This window comes from Dysidea avara, chromosome 9 (assembly GCF_963678975.1).
Source record: "Dysidea avara chromosome 9, odDysAvar1.4, whole genome shotgun sequence".
NCBI classification, from domain to species: Eukaryota; Metazoa; Porifera; class Demospongiae; order Dictyoceratida; family Dysideidae; genus Dysidea; species Dysidea avara.
In genome coordinates, this window is record NC_089280.1 from 11,876,820 (window position 1) to 11,901,726 (window position 24,907).

At 37.1% G+C, this 24,907-nt stretch overlaps 1 protein-coding gene across 1 annotated transcript; it reads right to left on the reverse strand.

Moving 5' to 3' along the window:
* Window positions 1–1,443: 1,443 nt before the first annotated feature.
* LOC136266708 (uncharacterized) lies at window positions 1,444–24,907 on the reverse strand. Its single transcript, XM_066061713.1, has 10 exons — window positions 24,316–24,907; window positions 6,686–7,299; window positions 4,637–5,808; window positions 4,212–4,582; window positions 4,102–4,155; window positions 3,950–4,015; window positions 3,829–3,894; window positions 3,498–3,773; window positions 2,217–2,270; window positions 1,444–2,154 (listed from the first exon to the last, which is right to left on the reverse strand). The coding sequence occupies exons 1-10, from the start codon at window positions 24,446–24,448 to the stop codon at window positions 1,853–1,855; spliced, it is 3,108 nt and encodes a 1,035-aa protein (XP_065917785.1). The 5' UTR covers window positions 24,449–24,907; the 3' UTR covers window positions 1,444–1,852.

Genomic DNA, 24,907 nt, shown 5'->3' on the forward strand with positions numbered 1-24,907 from the left:
CCTACTATGCTATAATGCAGTGCTCAAAAATTTTGGTACTAGCATATAGTATCTGTATATGCTATTACTTATCACAAAGCTCCATGATGTGTGACACACATTATATGCCTATATACCTGGAATACTGGAATACAACATCAACTCTCTGTACTAGCTTATAGATACCAACAAGGCTAGTGGCCCAGACAATATTTCTCCATTTATCTTAAAGCACTGTTCCAATGAAATATCAGCTATATTACAAGCCAATCCCCGGATACAGGTGTGCTACCATCTGACTGGCTAAAGGCTACTGTATGCCCTGTTTCCAAAAAGGAAACCAAATTCATACTTCCAACTATTGTCCAATATCTTCAACATCTATATGCTACAAAACTATGGAGCACATTATTCATTCTATTATACAACATCTGAACTCCTTCAATGTACTCATTGAAAACCGGCACAAATTCAGGTCACGTGTCACTCAATAAATAATATCTATGGTAATAGCTATGTATACCTGCATGGCATGTTCGCTTTATTACTTGCAGGCTCAGTTATAAATGTGGAAATGATCCTGCATGTACAGCATGCAGGTACGTACCAACATTAGTGCATTATAGGAAGAAAGAACTCGATCTTCACCAAAGCTGAATACCTAATAACTATAGCTAAGTCTGTTAAGTATAATAATGATGTCTGAGTTTTCAGTGAGTTCCAGACTATGATCAATTACTTGGAAGGCACAAAAGCACCCTAATAATTATCTTTTATAATGACAACAGCAAATCAACGAGTATAATAGGTAGAACAATAAAGGCAATAATATCAAGGCAGAGCTGAAGTGATTATATATTACATCATTCTTGAGGGGCTGGGTGCTTATATCCACTGAAGAATCCTAGCAATGCATGTCTTAGTAATTTAGACAATATTATAGCCTCTGTACCTGGAATTTTGTTATGAGCCACAAAAGTGAAAGGTATGCAATTAGTTTGTCAAATTAATTAAAGTTTGTGGCTAGGTGTCTTACCCAGTAAGGTACCTGTGTACAGGTCTAGGTCTCTTACCAGAAATTTGCAAACTTGAATGCCATTGGCAAAGTGTGAATATAATTATAGGAAGTTCACTAACGAGTATACTGGTGTTCATAATTCGAGAACGATCATGAATTGTCTCCAAAATAGTTTTGAGCACTGTAGCTCCTTGATCAAAGAAGATTCATGCATATATCTTCCATAAGAGTACTAGTGATACTCTTGATGGTCTCTAGGCTTGCAGTAAATGTTTCACTGTGCCTTTGGCACTCATATCTAACTATTGTGCGTAGCATGCTGTAGCTTCTCAAAATGAAATTCTAGAATCAGTGATTGATAATGGTATTAGTGCATGAGTTTTACAGTGGTAATACAGTAACAGACATCACTGGTTGTGGTTCTGCATGAATGGGCAACTGCAGTGTTCAGATATCAATCATCCAATCAATTGAATGTATTGCAAGTAGTATTATCAAATAAAAAGATTTACAGTAAATAACATAATATTATTGCATGATGCAGTTACACATTGTGTGTTACATATTTCAGTTATAACTATCTGAGTGTATGAGTGTGTATGGTGCTACTTTTTAATAGGTAGCTATGTGCTTTGTTGTCATCAAAAAGTATGAGATGTTATTTTTTCAAAAATGATGCTATTTTTATATGTATGCTATACCATATTTTTTTATGTGTTACTATTATAGGTGCTATTTTTTCCGGAGATATTTTTCTGGTGTAAATTATAGTTACTTTTTTTCAAAATCATTTACCTATTTTGTAAACTTATTTTTTGTATGAGCGTTTCTATATGTATATGTAACTAAGGTACTTTATCTCTTTGATCTTTTCTTAATGACAGTTATCTGTTGTTCGATCTGTTTTGCAACCTTCTCTAAATCTTTGATGTCCATAAGTGTGAAAATCAGTGTAGACCAGGTCTTTGGTCTCACTCCATTGCTGGTGCTCAACCAATTTCTGAGGAGATCATCACAGCATTTTACAGGATTGTGGTTGCATTTTTCTTTTATAGTTTTGATCACACCAATGTTATATTCAAGATAGTCAGCAACTTCCCTCCAATATGATGCTATACGTGGTATGACAATTTTGTGTAGTTCTTTCATCTTTGGAGCTAAAGGATTAATGATGAATTAGTGCTAATGTTTAAACCAGACAGTACAGTATTAAACTTACGTTGAGCTAATACTTCATTTGAGTTGGAAGGGACAATAGAAGCTGTAGGTTTACCTGAATGATTGAAACAATAATATGAATGGTAATAAAGTACTTAAAACAAGTACATATCTGTTTGTACATGAGTCACTACTAGATTTTCCTGTCTGGTTCCTTTTAGACACCTCAGCCCAATCAGATATTTGCAAATACTTTGCAATAGATTAATATACACACTGAGTAAACCTCATCAAATCACATGTACAGACAAGGTAAACATGTGAAAAGCATGTGTAACCACAAAATCATGTGCAGCTAAACAGCTATTACATCAGTATATCACATGTTTTGTGGTAGACCTCAAGATGCTGGGTCATCATCATACACATAACACCAGTACAGTTACATTTCACTCAGAGCAGATAGTACAACATAACAACAAGAGTTAATAATAAGAGAGGAGAGTATCTAACGCTGTATAGGCCTGTAATAGATGATTGCGCAGAAGTTATTATTATAATTTACCAAAAAGGAAGGCATACACAAAAGGCAAAGCCTGTACAAGGTGTCCGCCTACAAAAACAAACATACATATACATATACCTACAGTACACTACAAACTAAAAAGTACACAACAAAACACAAAACAGTGATTAAGAAGTTACTTGACACATAAGTAATTATAAAGGTGATGCCGGAAAGACATTCGATTACTGTCTTCAAGGATATGTATAGGCCTGAAAGGTACAGTGTTCCAGAAGAAAGTTGTGTTGACAAAAAAGTTAAACGGCTTCCTTTCCGTGTAATGTATAGGCTTCTAGTATTTGTTCGTTTCCTTACCGCAATTAGTTTAGCCGCACTGTGATGAATCCTCGAGAATATTCGAAGACTGAACTAAAGACTGAGCTGTATGTACAGGGAACAGTGCTCCTTCAATTGAAGAATGCTCAAAGGTAGGGTAACATGGCGACGCAGTGAAAATTCGAAGCAATACTCCACCTTTGGTTCAGTGTTTAAGACACTCTCCCCCAGAGCTATCTTCGAGGTTAACAGCCACACTTCTTTACGCAACAGAGCGATGCTCTTCGTGGTGAACATGAACATCGAGTTGAACGCACGCCCTTGTGTCTGGGATAGCCTTTATGGTTAAATGCGAAAATATACTAGCCAGTCTGTACGTCACGCGGAAAAGAAGCCGTTTAACTTCTGTGCAATCATCTGTTACAGGACTACACGGCGTTAGACACTCTCCTCTCTTATTATTAACTCTTGATAACAACCATACATAAAAACGATGCTCACATTTTAATGATTCCTCAATCTGTTCAGCTACTCCTGATAGTTGATCAATTTCTTTCAATGTTTCTATCAAAGTGGACCATGTTTTTGGTGCTAGTCCATTATCAGTGGTTATCCAATCAGTAAATAGCTCAATGCAGCACTTTGTTGGGTCTTCCTTGCCTGTTTCTGCAATAAGATTGATAGCAACAATATCATACTCTAGAAAATCAGCAACTGTTCTCCACTCAGCGGCTATCTTGGGGAACACAGTTTTATGTAAATCCTTCATCTTTGGTGCTGATAAAAAGATAAGGATGTCTCTTCAAACATTACTCAGTAATACAATGTGTACCTTTCTTAGTAACTTCATCATAATCCAGTGATGTTTCATCAGAAACTTCAGACTGCACTGATTGACCTACAATGATCACTTCTACCTCACTAATACTGGTTATTATCTGTATCTCACTTACTGTTTAATGATATAGTGGTAATACTGGTAGCTGTGTCAGGTTGATGGTAATCCAGAGTCAAAGATGCTATACACAAAAGAGAATGAAATGTTATACAAGTTTCCACCTCTTAGTAATATAAACATGTTGTAGTGTTGATAGTTCAACCTCACCTGAAGTTGTATTGAGCTGCTCTTGTCCATCCACCTTCACAGACATTTTTTCATCTACAAAATACAAAATAGTTTAGTATTAGATATAATACCATCTAAGGGCTACTGACCTGTAGAAGTTGAAAATAACTTATGGTAGTGTGTGATATCACATTCAGTGTGGGGAACAGTAGTGGTACATGGTAATATACTACTCGTTTTTGCCTTTTCAAACTTGATGTGTAACTGGTCACATTCTGAACAAGGGATGTAGCTATATATGTAAAATTTGTGAAATGCTTTCATGTGTTGCTCTAATGCATCATTGATAAATCCTTGTAAGGTGTAAACAAGCTCAACGGTATCTGCATTAGCTTCTGCATCACCAGAACTAGAAGTGTAACGAAATACTGACAGCTCAATTACTTCATCCTCATTTATTGGTCTAAGCACATATGTCTGACTGTCTCCTAACTCAAGGTGAACATGTTGGTAGGAAAGCCTATAAATCATACAGATAAGATTAGCTAACAATTTGTTATAACACATGTCTTACTTTAGTAAATCATACTGTTGTGTGCCATTCCATTCTGCACACATCACAACAACTTGGTTGAAGACAGCTTCAGAAATAAACCCTCCTGGAAAATGGTATAGAAATCTGTACGATGGTTTTGGTAGGGTAATAGTTTCCTTGGGTAAAAGGTGAGGCACCAAAAATAACCGTTCATTTTCTTTTCTTTGCTCTGCTTGTATTTGTTTGTATGCTAGTGATGAAGAAGTGACATCTGCCATTAGTTTGAAATTGATGAGCAGTTGTGCAATTTGTAATGGTGTTATATCAGGTACTCTTTGGTCAGCTTCAGTTTCAAGGAATTGTTGTATGCTCCACTGCATAAGCTGTTCCTCAAGTAATCCTTCTTCCCTAAGCTTTTTCGCAAATATGTTGAGTGGGAATTCTCTTGGGTAGCATTTTAGAGTGGTCAGAACATATGTCAGTAACTTGGCAAGCCAATTTGGGGACAAAATTATGATGTTGGATAAATCTGGCACTCCAGCAAAGTGAAGAAGAGTGCCTTTGTTATGTAGGTGCTGTAAAGCCTCATTCACCTCGCCTTCAGATAAGCCACAACTTTGTGCTACTTCTTTGCCTTGAGAAAGGGTGATAACACTGACTTTGTCTTGATAAACCAAATGAAGAATTTTTCTTTCCATTTTCAAATATCGAATTGGTCGTGGTTGCTTATTAGTAAAGGCAATTTTTGTTATTACTTGTTTGAGCTGGTTGATAACAATTGGGTCTCGTTTTTTATTGCTCATGAAAAATATTGATGGAGACCCTTCTGTAAACAGCTCATTATTTTTTGACCCTGCAATGTGATTTAAGAATGGTTTTCCTTCTAATTCTTTCAACAGAACAGGGACTATTTTTTCAAAAGCTATTTTTCTTGCCACAGTTATATCTTCATGGAGTTCATCAATGTGAGTGGCAACAAGCACATATGTAGGATGTAGTTTGGAGAAATCATCTTTGCTGGTGCTTTCACGGCTAACACGAGCACTAACAACTTCCATCCAGTAACATATTGATTTGATGCCTGACTTTGAAGGGGTGATGTCATTAGGATACCTGTGATCTGGAGTGTCATACAGTGACTTTCCAGCATTAAATATAATGAGACAAATCACTTCATCAGATAAGAATAATCCATGTGTGTGCTGGAATACCTGCATGTAAAAGGATTAAAATACACCAGATAATAAGTAAACACATTATTCATTACTACAATCAATTTGTGGTTGGAATCACACAGTATTATTAATTAGTTCTACTGCAAATTAGCTATATATTCATAAAGTAACTATATAAATAATCTATAACAACAATGTATTCAAAGTTGACATGATGTAAGGCCTAGGGGAATCAGTTATGAGTCATAGCCTACAACCAAACATGACACTTGAAATTGTTATGTAGTTCTCACACTTCTTATCTAGTTCTCATAAATTGGCATTGTTATTGGTCAGATTTATGTATGTAGCATTTGTTTCTTAGCTTGAAAAGCCTCGCAAAGTGTTGGGTATATAGCTGAAAGTAGGTACTGAGGTGTCAGGGGTTAAATGGGTTGAATTTTTCTTTAAGGCTATGAGATGTTTGCTGACGCGTAACCAACCTCTTCTGGGATGGCATTGGTAATGTTGTCAAAACAAAATGCATGGTTTCTAAATCGAACAACAAATTATAACAATTAAAGTTAATAAAGAAATGTTGACATGGCTCAAAGAAATGTGGCACATTTGACAAAGGAGACAAGCACCTAACCCCACTACCATCCTGTAATCATACTTGGTACACAATTACCATGTAGGGAAGTTGTTATTAAGAGTTTTTAGAAGGATATACACAGTAAAATTCACTCTGCGGAGTGTTTTTACCTTGGATGTATATACTACGTTCATAGTTATAATTTGCATAAACTTATATTCTTGACTTACATAGTTATCCACAAGTGAGAGTTATTATGCATGACATGTATATAATTCTATACTTGTACAGTAAATTTACTCAACTATAAATAGTCTATAATATTATTATAATACTCACTTGTTGGCCAGCAAAATCCCACAGGTGAATATACTTCTTCTCTGGATCATACTGTTCTTGCAAGGCTTTTAACTGTTGAAACTCTTCTTTTGAAATGGGTGTAAACCTTTGATATTGCTCATGCTGTGTATTTTTTTCTTCTATTACAAGCTTTTCTTGAGCTGTGACAGTTTGTGGTGAAATACCCCTTTTGAAAAATGCAGTGATTTTTGATAATATCCCACCATGTTTTGCTTTTTTTTCAGCTACAGGTAGATTGTCCTTTATTGGTGAAGGTACAAAAGGTGTTGTAGCTACTGACTGATTATCTTCTACATTTGAGGACAAGAAAAAATCAGCTTCAAGAAAAGTTTGTTTTTCTAGATTTATTATTTTTTCAGAATCATCCATAAGCTCCCAGTTGGCAGCTGTGGTGACTCCAATTTCAAATTGGTCTGCTCCTTCTGTTGGAGCTGTATCCTCCTGAAAACTCTTCCCCACAAGAGTGTCTGCTAGACATGACTTGCCTGATCCCTCATATCCAAGCAATACTAGACGGGCATCTGATGATGGCAACATTCCATCCATGTAGCCTTTGCTAATTTCTTCATGTGTCCAGCGTGGCCCGTTAAGAACTATTGTATAAGTGATTATTATAAATCATTTTGTATGCCCAACAAATATAAATGACACAATTTCTATACTGATACCACCATAAAGTTCATGTTACATATTCCCATAAAAATGGAAAGTATATATATCTTGTATACAATGTTTTGGACTGCAGTTCAAAAGATATAAAATTAAATGGTGTCTGAAACATAACTATCATCTACAGTGAAACCTCTTTTATCTGGACCTCTATTAGCCAGTTGGCTGGACAACCCAAATTAATCACATGTTTGTAATCCAATTTGGTATTGACACTAAAATAAAGATTAGCAAGTTGTTTGGTAAAGAAATAGCTATCAAAGCAAATCAAAATTGTCTAATGCTACTACAATACTGCAGCTAATTGTTTCCAATGATAACTCGTGTAAATACACATGAAACTATAAATGACACAATTACTACACTGCAATGATACCAACATGTGTATAGAGTATGCTGTTTTGGATTGCAATTAAAAGTTAATTTAACTGTTTCCACATTTCCACCATAGAGGAAAAAATTGAATCTATAATGAAAGTTAAAATCAATTCAAGTAGGGGTCATAGAAATAAAAGTTTATAAAAGATGGTTTTGCTACTGCAGCTCACATTCTATTTCAGCAGTTGCTAAAATGAAGATTACTTCTAAAAGAATGCAATGAGATCTTCTACAACTGAAGCTGTACTAGTCGACTACTTCAGTGTTATTGCTAGTCAGTAGTATACCCATGATTGAAGTAGGGATTGAATGTTCACGGTGACCTCACTCTTGACCCCTCTACTAGAATTGAAAATTTCCAACCTTTACTGGTACATTTTAGTAACATAATTGTGATTGGAGCATGAACTCCACAAAGAATGGTATGTATTTAAGTCTGCATGCCAGCAAACCAAATACTATCCATCCATTACTCAGTGCTACAAATGAAAAACAATATGATAAGTTCTTCTGCAATCAATTCATTCACTACAGAAATTACGGATTATTATATATATAGACAGAACAAGGAAGCCATACTGTGCTACTTGCAAATCAACACCTATGAGGTGCTGGAGAAAGAAACAGGACACAAAGAGAGGCAAAAGTAAGTCTATTGTAGCTGCTGCATTAGTCGAAAATACACATCTTTCACTTAAATGATGTCAAACAGTGAAACAATCAAGCCTGTTGCATTAACCATGGTCAACTTACTGCTGATGTCATAAGTTAGTCATTGTAAACAATTCAGCTAAATACAAATTAAAGATCTATAAACTTATTGTAAGTGTTTGCAGTTACTCTGGAGACAAATTTGGCTTGAATGCACTGAACCAATACTGCCATACTGTTGTGAAGTAAATCTAAGGATAGCTTCTTTATTTTTGCAAAAACAAGAACACATACAAAAGCTTTACTAAAACAGCCAAGCTGGGTGTGCCTCCCAAAAATGCCAGGGTGAAAAAGTTGTGAAGCAGCAGCCAAGAAATGGCTGCAATGATGTTAATGCCAGCCTACAAAAACAAATATATACTTCACTACAATACACAAACCAAAATACACAACAAAAACAACATTAGCAGGATGCAAACATTAATTCCACATTAGTACTTATATAGTAATGCTGTTGGAAAATTTTTGGATAGCGATCTTCAAGGATTTGAAATGGTGCACTGTTCTAAAGAAACACTATATTGATGAAAATGAGCATCTCTGATGGTAGACTGTAGAGATAGGTGTATAGCGGCTATTGAATGATGGTACATATCATTGAGTAGACCGATTGAAAGCTTGACTGGAGAGATAGCTAGGGCTCTCAGATCCATCAAACCGCTCTATTTAGAAGAGCATCTAGTATAGCTGGGTATCTTTCAAGTTTCCACACAACAGCAGCATACTCTAGAATTTGGCAGATAATAGCTTTTTATGCAACACACTGTTGCAATCAAACATATATGCAAATGGTTTATAAAGATGAACAGTTTACCTTAAAGTCCACTAACAGGTCAAGATACCTCACAGGGTTATTCCAAAACTCTTGCAAAAGAATGAAATTGGCTTACATTGCATAATTGATTTGTGAATTTTAATTTAGCTGTCAATGATTAGTCCAATGGGTAAATGGCAGTAAGATCATCTTGGAGGGCTAAACAATCCTTGAGAGTGTTAGCTGGAGCATACAGTAAACATTGTCAGCAAAAACTTAACAAGAGATTGCTAAAATCATATCTAAATCATTTACATAAATCAAAAACAAAAACTGGGCCTAATACAATTCCCTGGACACGAATAATTTCAAAATGCATCATTAATTTCTACTCTCTGATTTTTGCTGGTTGCAAAAATATCTGAGTCATGGTAGAACTTTACCATGGATTCACAGAGAGCTTACATGTAATATAAGCAGCTCATGTGGTTTGGAGTTTAAAGCTTTTTGCAAATCAAGTAGTAGGCAATGCACAGTACTCTAAACATAGAGCATTCAGTTAAAAGTGTTACTGTAGATTTGAAGTCAGGTAGAGAAGGACTGAGCTCGTGGCACTGAAACTAAATATGAGTGTCAACAATGCACTACAGAAATGAGACTGACTGGTCTGTATACTAGGATTATGTTTGTTATTGCGTTTGTATATATATACATATAAGGACAATGTTATATTACTTGAAATTTTGTCAATCAGTCTAAAGGAAGAGTGAGTATTTGTCAATAGTGACTTGTTGAAAATGACAAAGTGGATGGTAATGAAAGCTGTAGCACTCATCAATAGAAATGGAGTAATGTGTCCACAGGCTTAGTTAGTTAATTAACATTCAAATAGCAAAGTTTGATATGAATTTGACCCAAACACATGTCTTGAATATCTACAGACAATTAAGGATGTATCAATTTTCATTTATCAACATTGCAATATTTTCTGCCACAATACAATACAAGAATTACGGCTATTGTTGCATTGCAATATATGCCACAACTGATAATTACAATTACTTAGCTACTACCTATATTGGTGGCTATAGTCATCAAAGATATCAAAACTATACCAGAAAGTAATTAAATAGTCGACCAGAAGCTATAACATGAATAAATAATACTGATTGTACTACTAGCCAACTAGCAACTGTTGTATTGAATTGTGGATACCACTGTCTGCTGTATCATCATACAGTTAATGCAATACTGCAATGTTTTAAAAGACAGCAAGCAATATGGTGTTTACCTGTATTGTTACAACAGACAGTGTGCAAAAAGTTGCAAACTGATTGCAGGAGGACTAGGATTGACCGTAATTGTAATTACAAGTAGTAGCTCAGGATAGAGTATTTTAGTGCAAGTGACTGATAGTATTTCAACTGTTGTAGCAGAAGGATCCTGAAATGCTGTAAACAGTGTTGGGCAAGTTACTTTTTAAAAGTAACTAGTTACTTTTTAAAAGTAACTAGTTACATATTACATATTACTTGCAGCTGAACTATTTAGTTACAGTTACATATTACCCATAAAATAAAGTAACTGTAATAATATTTCATATTAGCTATATTACTTTGTGTCCATAGCCTTAAGCTGTCACGTGTGAAACTACCACCTTATCACGTGACACGATTGCGTTGTTGGACAATGTGCAAGTCTTGATATAAGTAAGTAGCTGGTGAATAAGCCTCATTTAGTAGGCTTCATTACTTCGTTGTGGCTAGGCGTTACTCAGTGGGTTACTAACAAGATTAGTAACTTCGTTACTTGTAGTAATAATATTACGTAATATTAGACTCGTTACTGTAACTATATTACTTAGGTAACGCGTTACATTTGCAAGTAAAGTAACTTGAGTTATATTACCTGTTTTTATAGCGTATTTCGTTATATTACTTTGTTACCACAAAAGTAATAATATTACGTAACGCGTTACATAAGTAGCGCGTTACTCCCAACACTGGCTGTAAAGTAGTGTTTTGGTGTAAATACAACCTGTATACATTGACATGATGACCTTTAGCAGGTATTTCTCATTAATGACCTTCGTCACATATTAATACTGCATTGGATGCTCCCATTCCTGCTTCCATTCCCATCCTGTTACTATTCCCCTATAAAACTTATTGTTTTAAAAAGTTTGTAGTAACTTCTCAGCAACATTTCAAGTCACAATGAAGACACGTTTAATACTGCCAAGATGCTGTGAGACAGCTTTCTGGTTGATATTCTTCGAAAAACATCAACTTTTATAGCCCCTATATCTATTCTATATTATAAGAGTGAAAAGCCGTCTGTCTGTCTGTCTGCATTCCATTTGATGTCACGCATTGTACTCTCGAACCGCTGCGCGTTTGGAAGCGTCTTTGGCGTCACGGAAACGCTGATTATTGAGCTCAACAATGACGCTTTCGAAAAGTTCGTGCGAGCTATCGTTAGTCGTCTAGGGGCCGTTGAAGGCAGGTGTGTAGACTAAAATTCGCTTGAATTCTTTCTATAAACCGCATGCAAACCGCAAGTAAACACCTATCTCAGTCCATTTGTAAAAGTCTTTATAATACTAAAATATTGCTGTAAAAATGTGGTGAAGTAGATAGGTTAATGGTTTAGGTGCCTGCCTTACGTGCGCGAGGTTGTGGGTTCGAGTCCAGCTGGTGTTAACTTTTTTTTTTCGTTTTGGGCACCTTTTCAGTACACCTTTTTTCGCACTGTACTGCATGTGTTTTTGCCAACTGTACACACGTGATATTTCTAATTCAAATTCATTTGATGTGCTGTGTAAGCATGCCGGAGCATGCCGCCTAAGCGAAAACGATCGTCTACTTTTTGTGCGTTTCAAGCAAAGAGACGCAAGCAGAACCAAAGATTGGATCCAGAGAAGAGACGGGAAGAAGCAGAACGACAAATACTGCGCCGCCAGGAGGCTTCAACTGGAGCTACCACCTCATCCAGTGCTAGGTGTGAACTGGACTCACAACAGAGACGACGACAACGTGACGCAGAAGCCCATCGTGTGGCCCACCAGGACGAAGAAAGAAGATCACAGGAACGGATCCACGATGCAGCTGCCCGTCGACTTGCGCGTGCGGACCCGGCCACCAGAGAAGAAGAACAGCAGCGTGATACAGCTGCCCGTCGACCTGCGCGTGAAGACCCAGTAACAAGGAGGGAGGAGCAACAACAAGATACAGCTTCCCATCAACAAGCTCGAGCTGATCCACTCTACAGAGCTCTGGAGCAGCAGGCTAACACAGCACGCAGACAACAGGTACGTGCAAGCACACACCCAAGCTTTAGGGGGCTTAACTATCAGCCACACAACTTCTTCAACACTACAGATGTAGGCACACTTAGTGTAGAATGCACACACTGCGGCGCATTAAAATTTCCCCAGGAGACCGAATCCCTTTGTTGCTTGAAGGGTAATGTCCAGTTAGAGGCATTTCCACAGCCCCAGTCATTCTTGAGACACCTGTATGAAGGTACAAACACAGCAGGTAAACATTTTCTAGCTAGCATACGTAAGTATAATAGTGCATTTCAAATGACAAGCTTTGGCTGTAACGAGATAACTATGGCTGGCTTCAATCCTTCTTTTAGAGTACAGGGTCAAGTCTATCATCGTATAGGTAGTTTAGTTCCATCAACAGGTGAGTCTCCTAAATTTTCCCAAATTTATTTTATCGACAACCAGCAAACTGAAGTAGCTACAAGATGTGGGATAGTTAATGGGTTAAGGCTTGACATAGTTAGGGGTATTACTGAGCTTTTGCATGACGATAATCATTATGTTCAACTTATTAAGGTAGCTAAAGAAATATTTGAGCAGCATGATGAGCCAGCAAATATTAGGGAAGTGATTAATGAGAACAAATGGCCTGTAGGAGAGCATGCTAGGAGGTACAATAGCCCGATGTGTGACGAGGTAGGAGTGCTAATGCCTAATGATAATGTAAATAATAGGGACATAGTTTTGCACTATAGGGATGGGTCTTTGCAGCGCATTTCTGAACTTCATAGGGGATATGATCCTTTACAGTATCCTTTACTCTTTTCTTATGGCACCGATGGATGGCACATCAACCTGAAATTGGCTAATGGTAGGAAATTGACAGCCATGGTGTATTACCGCTACCACATCATGGTCAGGCAGCAAGTGCCTGTATGAGCCTTATCCGCAATTACGTCACAACGCAAAAATGGCGAAAAGTGTGGGGGCCTTTTGTATAGAGAGCCATTGGGAAGAAACCAAAAACATACCGTAGGACTACTTGAGAAGTACAGAAATGCATGCCCCTACATAGTAAGATAGTTAATAAGCCTCACCAGAGTTTTCTCACGCTTTCTTCACGTGGAACATCTCGAAACATTATCCCTTCCATACAAAGTATCTCACTTGGCCCCCACACTTTTCGCCATTTTTGCGTTATTTTCGCGTTGTGACGTAATTGCGGATAAGGCTCATTGCTTAAGGCTAAAAGGCTTTTCCAGCAATTCCTGGTTGACGCCTACTGTAAGATTGAAACTGAGCGCTTACAGTTTCTCAGGCGTGAGCAAAAGGCACTATGTGCTGATTGCTACCAGGATTTGCGGGATGCAATGGTAGATGGGGATGGTGACCCCAGGAATGTTGGTCGTAGGGTGATCCTACCGTCGTCATTTACTGGTGGACCACGCTACATGCATGAGCGTCAGCAGGATGCAATGACCTACGTTAGGAAGTATGGCCACCCCGACCTCTTTATCACCATGACCACCAATCCTAATTGGCCAGAGATTAGGAACAATCTACTACCAGGTCAAGAGCCTCTGGACCGTCCAGACTTAGTGGCCCGTGTGTTTAGGCTTAAGGTGAAGAAATTGTTAGAGATGCTCACAAAGGAGATGATTTTTGGGAAACCACGGGCTTGGCTCTCCTCAATAGAATGGCAAAAGGGAATGATAATCCAATGGGAGGCAAGTGCATGCTACTGTGTGGTGACTTCAGGCAGATTCTACCTGTCATTTAAGGTGGCACTAGAGGTAACATTGTTGATGCTTGCCTCAAGCGATCTCATCTGTGGGACAGTGTGGTGGTTAAACAACTACACACTAACATGAGAGTGCACCTGTGTGGGGATGTGGCAGCTGGACAATTCGCTGAAGAACTATTGGCCATTGGAGATGGGAAGTTTCCTATTGACACTTTACCTGATGTTGTCCAGCTACCTGACACCATGGGAACCTTTGTGGATAGCAAGGAGGAACTGGTTTCCAGGGTGTATCCAGATTTGCTCTCTAACTTTAGGGACTTGGCTTGGCTTTCTGAACGCTGCATTCTTGCTCCTCTTAACAAGACCACTCATTCCATCAACATGACTCTGGTGGAGCAGTTACCTGGTGACTGCTGTGACTACAGGTCCTTGGACACCATACCTGATGAATCTCAGGCTGTTCACTTTCCAACAGAATTCTTGAACTCTTTAGAGGTATCTGGACTACCTCAGCATCTTCTCTTACTTAAAGTAGGCGCTCCTATTATTATTCTACGCTCTCTAGATCCTCCAAGGGTTACTAATGGCACTAGGTGTGTAGTTACTAAACTGTTGGCTAACACAGTAGAGGCCTAGATTTCTCACGGTAGATATGCAGGACACGATATTATAATACCACGCATTCCTCTCATTCCGAGTAACTCGGTTTTGCCTTTTGAATTTAGACGGCTTCTATTTCCAATTGCACTTTGCTTTGCCATGACCATTAACAAAAGCCAGGGCCAAACTTTTAAGGGTGTAGGATTAGATTTGACGGACGAAAGCTTCACACACGGCATGCTTTATGTGGCACTATCTAGGGTAGGTTTAGCAGATAGATTGACACTTTTAGTTAGAGGGGATTGCAAAACACGTAATGTAGTCTATAGTGAGGTTTTTAGATAGGCAAACACATGCACTTTAGTTAGGTTTGTCTGCTGCTACTGCTGCTTTGTGATATTATGGATCAGCACCTGTGGATGGTGGTAAGGAAGGTATTATGGTAAAAAAAATGTATCAGATGGTTGCTTTGTATATTTATGTATGTGTGAAACTATTTATCTTTTCTATTCTTTTGTCTTTATGCATATCCTGGATGGTTTGCTCGGAGGAGGGATGACTGCAGCTACACAATGAAATGACACGGTCCCGTGGCAGACTGTTCTTCACAACGTGGGGCACGTTGTGAAAATGGGAGCTATTTATAGACTTTGCAGCAATGATTTGAACTCTTTCTACACATGCATACAAAGCAGAGTGGAGCATTTTTCGGGTTTTCCTGTGCAGCAAAACAAAAGAAAAGGCTGGCTGGTTTTTTCCATGAGCTGTCTTGGGCTGGATGACTCAAAATTTTTTGTTTTCATTTATTATTATTTCTTGCTAGCCCCCACTCTGTGCCCATGCTGTTATATTTTATAAAGCCGTTATATTTTGTCATAACAGAATCGTTGTAGTGCAGATTACAGTAATTCATGGTATGTTTGGTTGATGGTAGAATTTGAGCAACTTAAGTCACAAAATATTCCAATAAGAGTGCACTTCTCCACAATTATTGCATTCATGCAATCCTTACACCACATTGTTTCCTTAGTCTTTTATAAAGTATCTATAATAGTATGTTACCAACTGTAATTTCATTTAATTTCCATGTCATTGTACATACTGCCCTGCACGATAGGGCAGGTACTACAGCTAGTATATATATATGTGTGTGTGTGTGTGTGTGTACCACTTTCACACTTCAGATCAAAGGAAAGCCAGTGCATGTATATCACATATCGTACTGACTCAAAATGTTAACGAGATATACGCACTGCTACCAGTGCGTATATCTCATTAAAGCAGTGCATATATCTTGTTACACACTACCTTAACGAGATATATGCACTGCCACCAGTGCGTATATCTCGTTAACTTGAGACAATACGTGTGCACGCTATGTCCAGAAATCATCAGATTTCTTTGATGTTGTACTGTTATCCTCTTCTCTTATATAGGGAATCAAGCAAGCTGTGTTTGTGGGATTGAATTTTGCCAAACAACCTGTGATTGTGGGATTCAATTTTAATACACCAACAGCAGTTTGTTCTTTACTTTTGTAAATGTAGCAACTAAAGTAACATAATTAACACTAGTCTCTTAAAATTGCTATATTAGCAATAATAAAATCAAACTACTGTTTGATGTATTATAATTGAATCACACAATCACAGTTTGTTAGGCAAAATTCAATCCCACAATCACAGCTTACTTGGTTCCCTATATAAGAGAAGGGTATAGCAACTAAAGATTGTCAATTAGGTGGGTCTACATGCTAAAGTAGAACATATTAGTTATACCACAGGCATGAGTGCTTTGCCTGATATATACGCATAAGCACGAGGACCGCAGTTGCTATAACTATTACATATATTATACAGTACAAGAGGCCTGTAACTTGGTCCTTCCGTATGAAATTTCATCTGTGGCACAGTTTTGAGATTTTGAAGCTAAATTTTTGCTGTAGTCAGAGTACTTAAATCAAATGATGTTTAGCCTGGAAATACACAGAAATTTTGTAAGACTACAGACTTCTCTAGAAAGGAGTTGAGGACTCCTTGATTTCATCCTACAGTACTACAGTACTGTAGGATGTATACAGTAAGTATAGAAAACATTTTACACAATAAGGTTACAGGGTACATGCAGTCATGTTTGGGCTATATACATGGATGATAGTAAATCATTAAAACAAAATTAAGGCATACTGTTATTGATAGACGAGTGGTCAAATTTTACATGGCTCACTACATACATGAATCAACCATACAACACAATTATTTGTTATAATGCACATCACATTCATGTAGTAGTACACTAAACACAGATGATGGAAAATACACTATAAACTTTGAGTAGGGGATTCCCATGCATAGTAAGATGCCTGCCTAGTCTTTTCCATTGCAAATAATATTTTAGATGTTTAAAGCTCACTGTAACTTAAATTCTACTTTCCAGTCATAGCCTACTGTTTTCCCAGCTCACCAGAATACTTCTCTTGGCACCACAAGTCAACCTGGTCTGAGGGGTTTCCAATGACCCGGTACAAGATTGAGTTCAAATAATTAATTATTTCAACAAACATTTGTAAATACATGCAATATTAAAGGTTTTACTTCTTGCACAGGACATGCAATAGGGGATCACAGGAGCCTTGGCAGGAACACAACTGCACTTTACACATGAAAAGATGCAGTAGCCAATTACTCTAAATAGTCAGTCATCACATTGAGTCATCATCAAACCCACCCTCATCATAGTTTCCATGACAAGTCATTAGTTAGTAGTAACATTTCTGGTCTTTTGAAATTCAGTTATAGATGCAGATGGTATAGTAACAACAGGGTTTTACTTACTGAAAGTTATAGTAGCTGTAGCTATTAACAGGTCAAATACAGTAAGTGGTCTGCAGTTAGAGTAACCATCGTAGGTGTGCCTATATTTTTAGTGGTTTGAAAGAAATGACCATGAAGATAGACTACAGTTGTCTCAATGTTAAAATGTTTGTGAACATGATTAACTACAGCAACAGTGAATTTTGAGGTGGTAGGGAGTAAAGTAAAGTGGGTCCGGGTGATATATGCAGTGCTTTTACTGGCTTAACGTATTAATCTGGAGATGTAACCAGGAAGTAAGTCAGTGAATAATACAGTTTATCGTGACCTGAGATGCCACAGCAATAGTGAGAAAATTAGTAGTGACTTGTGACTAGCGAAAGTATTTTGTAGTTGTCAATGCTGATTATCACATAATTTGAAATCCAGAATTTGCTGGAACAGGAGGAGAAGACTGAGGAAGGCTAGCTATTTTAACTAGTAGGTAAGTCCAAGCAAACTTAACTCCTTGCTTCTCATCACTATATGCTTGTGCACCTTAGAACATATTATAGCACTTGGACATGGTCTTAACCCACAAATATAGAACAAGGCAAAGCCGATATTATGTATATATTGCACTCACCACAAAATGCTAACTAGTATTTCACCTTATTCAACATCTATCAATAATTCTGTATTATCAACTTAACACAATGCTTTTGTACAAAACTGCATTGAGACATTCTCCTTTAGATTTACAAAATCTTATACCATGTTTACCATTGTACCTATTGGTTACTACTCTGCCATGTACCATTTTGGAGCACTTAATATACACACAACAACTTTGATTTACTACCATCGCATTATTATAAGTTTCACTTTGTGTTTGTAATGTAACAGACTAGTGTAACTATTCATTGTGGAATTCAACATGTTGAGGACATGTGGACAAACATACATACATGAAACTTTCTGCATTGGACAAATTTTGCGTATGTAATACATATTTAGTTCAAACATACAATACAATTATACTTGTTACATTATACACATCACATTAATGTACATACGTAGCAGTACACAGAAGGATGGAAAGTACACTTTGAGTTTCCATGCTTATACGTAGATAATGGCATTTGGAGAATGCTTTGTTATTGGCGAAGTATGCAAGGTTATTATTCTGGTAAGAGGCCTGTACACAGGGGTCTTACCCCTTCTGACAAATTACATACTTTGTGGGTTACTAACAATATTCCAGTTACAGCGCCATTGTATAGCTATGACATGCATTGCTAGGATTTTTCAGTGGATAAACACCATTAAGGGATTATGTAAAAATCAGTTCAGCTCTGCCTTGGTGATTATTATATCAAGGTTGTTTATCCACTGAGGAATTCTAGCACTGCATGTATTACCTATACATAGGGCTGTACTGACTCCACTTTTTACCGATACTTCAACTACTAAGTATTTACCTTGTAAGTATCTGCAAGTACAAGTACCGATACCAAGTACTTTAGCTGCTTCACTTCACACTAGGGCTGTGCAATAATGGCGATAACATGATTATCGTGATATCTATGTCATTATCAGGATAAAGATAATTAGTTTTCTATTATCGATAACTTAAGATAATAGTAAATCTCTGTAGACTATTGTATATTAAAAGCAGGTAGATGGTACTCTTGTGAGTATGGTTACAACCGGCTGTGGTAATTCTGAAAAAGGCAATTTTTGCAAAGAGATACTAGCCTTAAACATTTATTATTAGGCACAACTACCCGTGCAAAAGTACTCAATAGCAATATTTCATTATCGAGATAATATCGTTTATCGTGATAAAATGGATTTTGTTATCGAAACTTATCGAGATATAGGTTTTTCCATTATCGCACAGCCCTACTTCACACATTTATTTGCAATATATACCATCAGTCAACTCATCCACGTATTTATTCATTTGTGTACTTCATGGTACTCTTGTACAAGTTTAAACACATTCATTATAATTAGTACATGACTAAGCGATTAACGAATACAATATTCACTATAGAAGTCATTGAAGTGCAAACCGGTTAGTTGCCTTCAGAATCTAGTCATTGCAATTAGTCTTCTAGGCTTTTGAGAAGAAGTCTAGATAATGGCTTTCGCAAAGAACCACCATAAATACTCTAATAAAACAGCCATGAGTACTACTAAACTGAATGCTCTATTAGAGTTATTGACTATCTATATTGATCTTTTCCTTGGATTGTGTTTTCACAGAGTAGCTTTCAGCATAGATGAATTATTTTACTAGCATTATATTTGATGCTTGTAAAATGGACTAGTAAGTCTATAGCCGAACGTCATTTTGTCGGGCACACCTACCTGCACCAATACATTGGCTGATTCCGATACCTCATAAAAACAGAAGTATTGGACTGATACTGATACTAGAATTGGTGCAGCCCTACCTATACATAGCACTTATTTTTATATGCTGAAGCTTAAATTCTATCTTCCTTATAGAATACTGTTATCTCAGACCACCAGACATACTTTTCTTGACACCTCAAGTCTGAGGCCGGGTTGCAAATTGTGCACAAGGCATGGTTCAAAATATTTAATATTTATGATATACCATAAAATTTAACTGAGAAATATCAATTCAACTTGTCCAGGAAATGGAATAGGCTAGGGGAACACATGAGCCTTGACAGAAGCACAATGCCAACTCACCTCATCATAGCTATCATGACAAGCTAAGTCTTTCATTGCTAAAACCAATTGGTAATAATATTTCTGGTCTTTTGAAATTGTTTTAGATGTGGGCAGGCAGGAAGTAGGATTCAGCTACAAACCAACAATAAGCTAGGTGACTGCTCAAATAGAGTAAAAGATTTACTGACTGTTCTATTAGCTAATCAATCCACACTATGGTTGATGTCAATTTCTCGTAGGTTTTGTTGATGAACGTTTGTAAAATGCACAGCTAAATTTAGCGGTTTTGTTGCAACCCAGTAGTAATGTATTTCTGAAATTGAGTTTTCGAAAAATTCAATCCAGGAATTGTGCTACGCATTTCTGAAATAGAAAGAAGCGCAGGTAGCTAATGTACCAAAAACATAATCACCAATTATAGTGGCCTGAATTGTAGCTACATGCATGGTTTTCATAATTGAGTTCATTATTATTTTTTATTACTAACGCTTTACAGTGGCCAACGCTGAAGGTCTGACAGCAACTTGTGCTGCAGTCTTTGGAAATTAAAAATGAAGTATGGACAATTGATGTATAGCTACTAAGGTGAAACAGAAAAAATCCCCTAGCCCCAGGATTTGTCATAAGCTGCAGGCCACCCAATGTCTAGTCAGGTGCCACACTCAGGCACCAAAGGTTGTTAGCTACCCTTTGATCTACAACTTGTGTTATAAAATCTTTACCAGTGTGTCTGCCATGGGTGTTCCCCAATCAAGGGTATCCAGTAGTTAAGGTTATAATTTCTCACATAATAGTAACATCTGTATCATTGTTCTGAACAATAATATTGGTGACAAGTTCAAGTAACTCTAATAAAGCAATCAGGCAATGTAATGAGTGGAAAACCGGGTAGGCAGTAACTATAGTGGTAGCTATAGAGCCATGTTCCAAGTCCATAGAATGCAGTCTGGTTGTTGGTTTTCCAGGATCGCTTTTAAACATTGTCACTTGAAATACTCTAATAGAACAGTCAGCAATACCCTAATAGAGCAGTCAGTGACTATTTATTCCATTAGAGTATATTATATTGTTTTTATAGGTGTGAAATTGTCTCCAGATTCAATCTCAGAAAGAAACTTTTTGAAAAAGTTCTGGAGCTAACCTAAGCATGCTGCAAATTCTGATTATGCTTGCACAACTATGATGCTGGTGGTGGTCATAGAAGTATGATCTCACAGCTGCCTACCCAACTTGTAGATGCTTCCTCCACCCCTGTATACAGTAGGCTGTCTGTCACTATGAGAATTGTCAAAAGCAATGCTGCATTTTAAAAGACTATGCTGATACTTTATCACCTTTCTTGAAAATGGTTGAAACACTTGCACACGTGATCAATTACAGCAATATTATAGTGAATTATTATTATTAACACTTTACAGTGACCAGCACTGAAGGTCTACAACAACATGTGCTGCAGCCTTAGGATTACCTAACCTAGTTTGAAGGACTTAGACTTAATGACTTATACAGTAGCTGGAAAGGTGTAACAGAAAAGGGGCCAAAGTAAGGAAAAAAATCCCTCCAGCCCCAGGAATCGAACTGCAGGTCACCCAATGTCTAGTCGGGGCCACACTCAGTCTTCCTCCAGGAGGGATGGATTTTCAAAATCGTGAGGTGATAGGAGACACAGGTGGATGATGAGAAGCAGGTAGTCAAGTTTGTCTGGACTTGGCTACCAGTTAAAACAACCAGCCTTCCAGCATTCCAGATCATATGAAAATCAGCATTACTTGCTACAAATTACCTTTTGCTATTCACAAGTCACTACTATAGTTTTCTTACAGCATTCCAGGCCATGATAAACTGTATCATTCACTGACTTACTTCCTGATTACATCTCCAGATTCATATGTTAAGCCAGTAAAAGCATTGCATATGTTTGTGCACCATGAAACATATTATAGCTTGGACTTAGCCACAAATATAGAACAAGGCAAAGATGATATTTTACATATTGCACTTGCCATGGTGCTTTAACTAGTATGTAACAGTTTCAACATCTATCAACAGTTCTGTATTATCAACTTAACACAATATTTTTATACTGCATTGGCAATTATACAATTAATATTATTACAAAATCTTATATCATGTTACTATTGTACCTAATGGTTACTACCCTGCTATGTGCCATTATGGAGCACTCAAGGTTATCACATTATTATACGTTTCACTTTGTGTTTGTAATGTAACAGACTAGTGTAACTATTCATTGTGGAATTCAACATGTTGAGTACATGTGGACAAACATACATACATGAAACTTTCTGCTAGGGCTGGGACGAAGCTTCGAATGCTTCGTGGGTTCGAAGGTTAAGTAAACTTCGAATTATAAAAGTATCCTTCGAAGCTTCGTAATGCACTCATAGTCTATGAAAGAATTACAAATAATCTTTATTGCAGCTGTTATTCCTCTTGCGTGATGAATGTTCGGCTCTTCGCGATCGATCTGCGTGTGCCACGCCCACTTTTAAACTATCGCAGTTCAGCTTGTTACCATAGTTGCAGCCTTACAACACCTTATAAAGTGATAGATAATGAGTGGAAAACATCCTGTTAGCCATTACTTGATGTTTACCTATGTATGATTGCAGTATAGCGGACACGCCCATTTGCAATCGATCGATCGCGTCATTCAGTACTGCTGCTATGCACTTTCCAAATGCTTACAAACTTGTTAAATAGGTTTAGAAAGATAAAACCTAAGAAGGATGTGCATAAATACAAGAAAACCTACAACTTGAAAGCTAACACCGAAGTTTCGAATGTTCGAACATTTTATTAGCGAATATTCGAAGGTAAATTTCAATATTCGTTCCAGCCCTACTTTCTGCATTTGATAAACTTTTGCATCTTTGAAGTGTTCTCCAACAAATTTACTGTTTTTATATACATAGTACAAATTAGGAATTCACAAACTAGCAGGAATCATTACAATAACAAGTTCTTAAACAAGGAGGATCATGTGACCTGAAGTATTTAATAAACAAGTTGGTTTATTGTATGTAATTAGCTATGTGGATTAAAGTAGGAATTAAACTTACACTTCAGATAATGATTCCGCTGGATTAAGAACTTTTTATTGTAATAATCACTTGTAAATTAATATTAAGGTACTGATAGTGAAATTTAACTGGATCACTGCACATGTAGATATTACAAACAAGTACGTATAGTTCTCCCACACATCACACCATATATAGCTACTATATTACTGTGGCAACTGCTAGTCCTTTCCATAACAACTATTATTGTATATAATAAAGTTCACTGAAGCTTAAATTTGTATAGCCTATAGCCCAATAGCAATAATTTGATTCTTGCCACATAATACATGACTGAAATCATAGCTTAGTGGACACAAACTGCCGGTCAAGCAACATCCTGAAATCATTTCCACATTTTCATCTGACTAATACCAAGTGTACTGGACTTCAGTTTACTGACTACTACCAGTTGACAATAACTACACATGTACATAGCCACATTGTCCATTGACCATATATGGTGGTGAATAATACAAATTGTGATCTATCAAAATTTCTCCCTGTACATCAAATATTCCTATTCACAAATTTGGTCACATTGTACACTATTACTGTTGGTCACTAACAATGTGGTTATGTGATACTTATCAGTAACAAAGTTCACTACATCCACTCTGTATTTTGAGTGGTCATGTGAGCTAGGTCTGTATGTATAGTGGTAAACATCCACTATGGTAGTGGTCTGAAATTGTATTGTCAGGAAAGTTTGACAACTGTGTGATCAGCTACAACAGGTTTATAGTAAATGAGAGAAATAGAAATTTAGAAACATTAAAAGTTTAGTCCAGTGAAACCTTATTAATCACCAAATAATATCCCAACACATTCTTACTACACATGGTAAGCTACACAGAATGATCATAAATTAGTTGATCATGTGAGGAGGTTCACTTACCAGATCTGGTGATCCTGGTCTCAACACAATTAGCATAATGTTCCACTACCACAAAAATTGTGATCTTTACTAACAATGTTCCTAAAGGCCACTCCTTGTGACTGTCCATCAACAAGGAATGATAAGTCACCATTTCTGTCTAGTCTTAAACCAACTCTGTTACCTTCCCTTAAGTCACGAAGGTCTTGATTACCATAACTTGTTATCACTTGTTCATGACTGAAGTAATTGTATAACTGAGTACCCCGCCAAACAAAGTGATTTGGAGCATCATACGAGTAAGCTGTTACATCACTGAGTGTTAATTCCTTATCCTTACTAATCTTCATCACACCGAATATAACTGAGCCAGACCATTTACTGCCATAACGAACTATTTCTACTTCGAACTCCGATACTCCTTTAAGAGGCTTTTCACCATACACCACACCGTCACCATAATCATCATCAGGATTTCTTTTACTTGCGGATAACCCATCTTCACTAATTACCATTTGTGATCCACACACACGTGAATATCCAAATGTGATTACTTCTGATAACTGAAAATCCGACCTACTACGATCAGCCATCGCTAAACCATATTCGCTTA

Bases quoted from the DNA above. Each gene is read 5' to 3' on its own strand.
- LOC136266708 (XM_066061713.1), bottom strand. From the start codon at position 24,448: ATGGTGACTTATCATTCCTTGTTGATGGACAGTCACAAGGAGTGGCCT. The intron at 4,156-4,211 runs GTCAGTAGCCCT...TGTATTTTGTAG, and splicing joins GTTATTTTCAACTTCTACAG to ATGAAAAAATGTCTGTGAAG. The intron at 3,774-3,828 runs GTACACATTGTA...TCTTTTTATCAG, and splicing joins TGATGAAGTTACTAAGAAAG to CACCAAAGATGAAGGATTTA.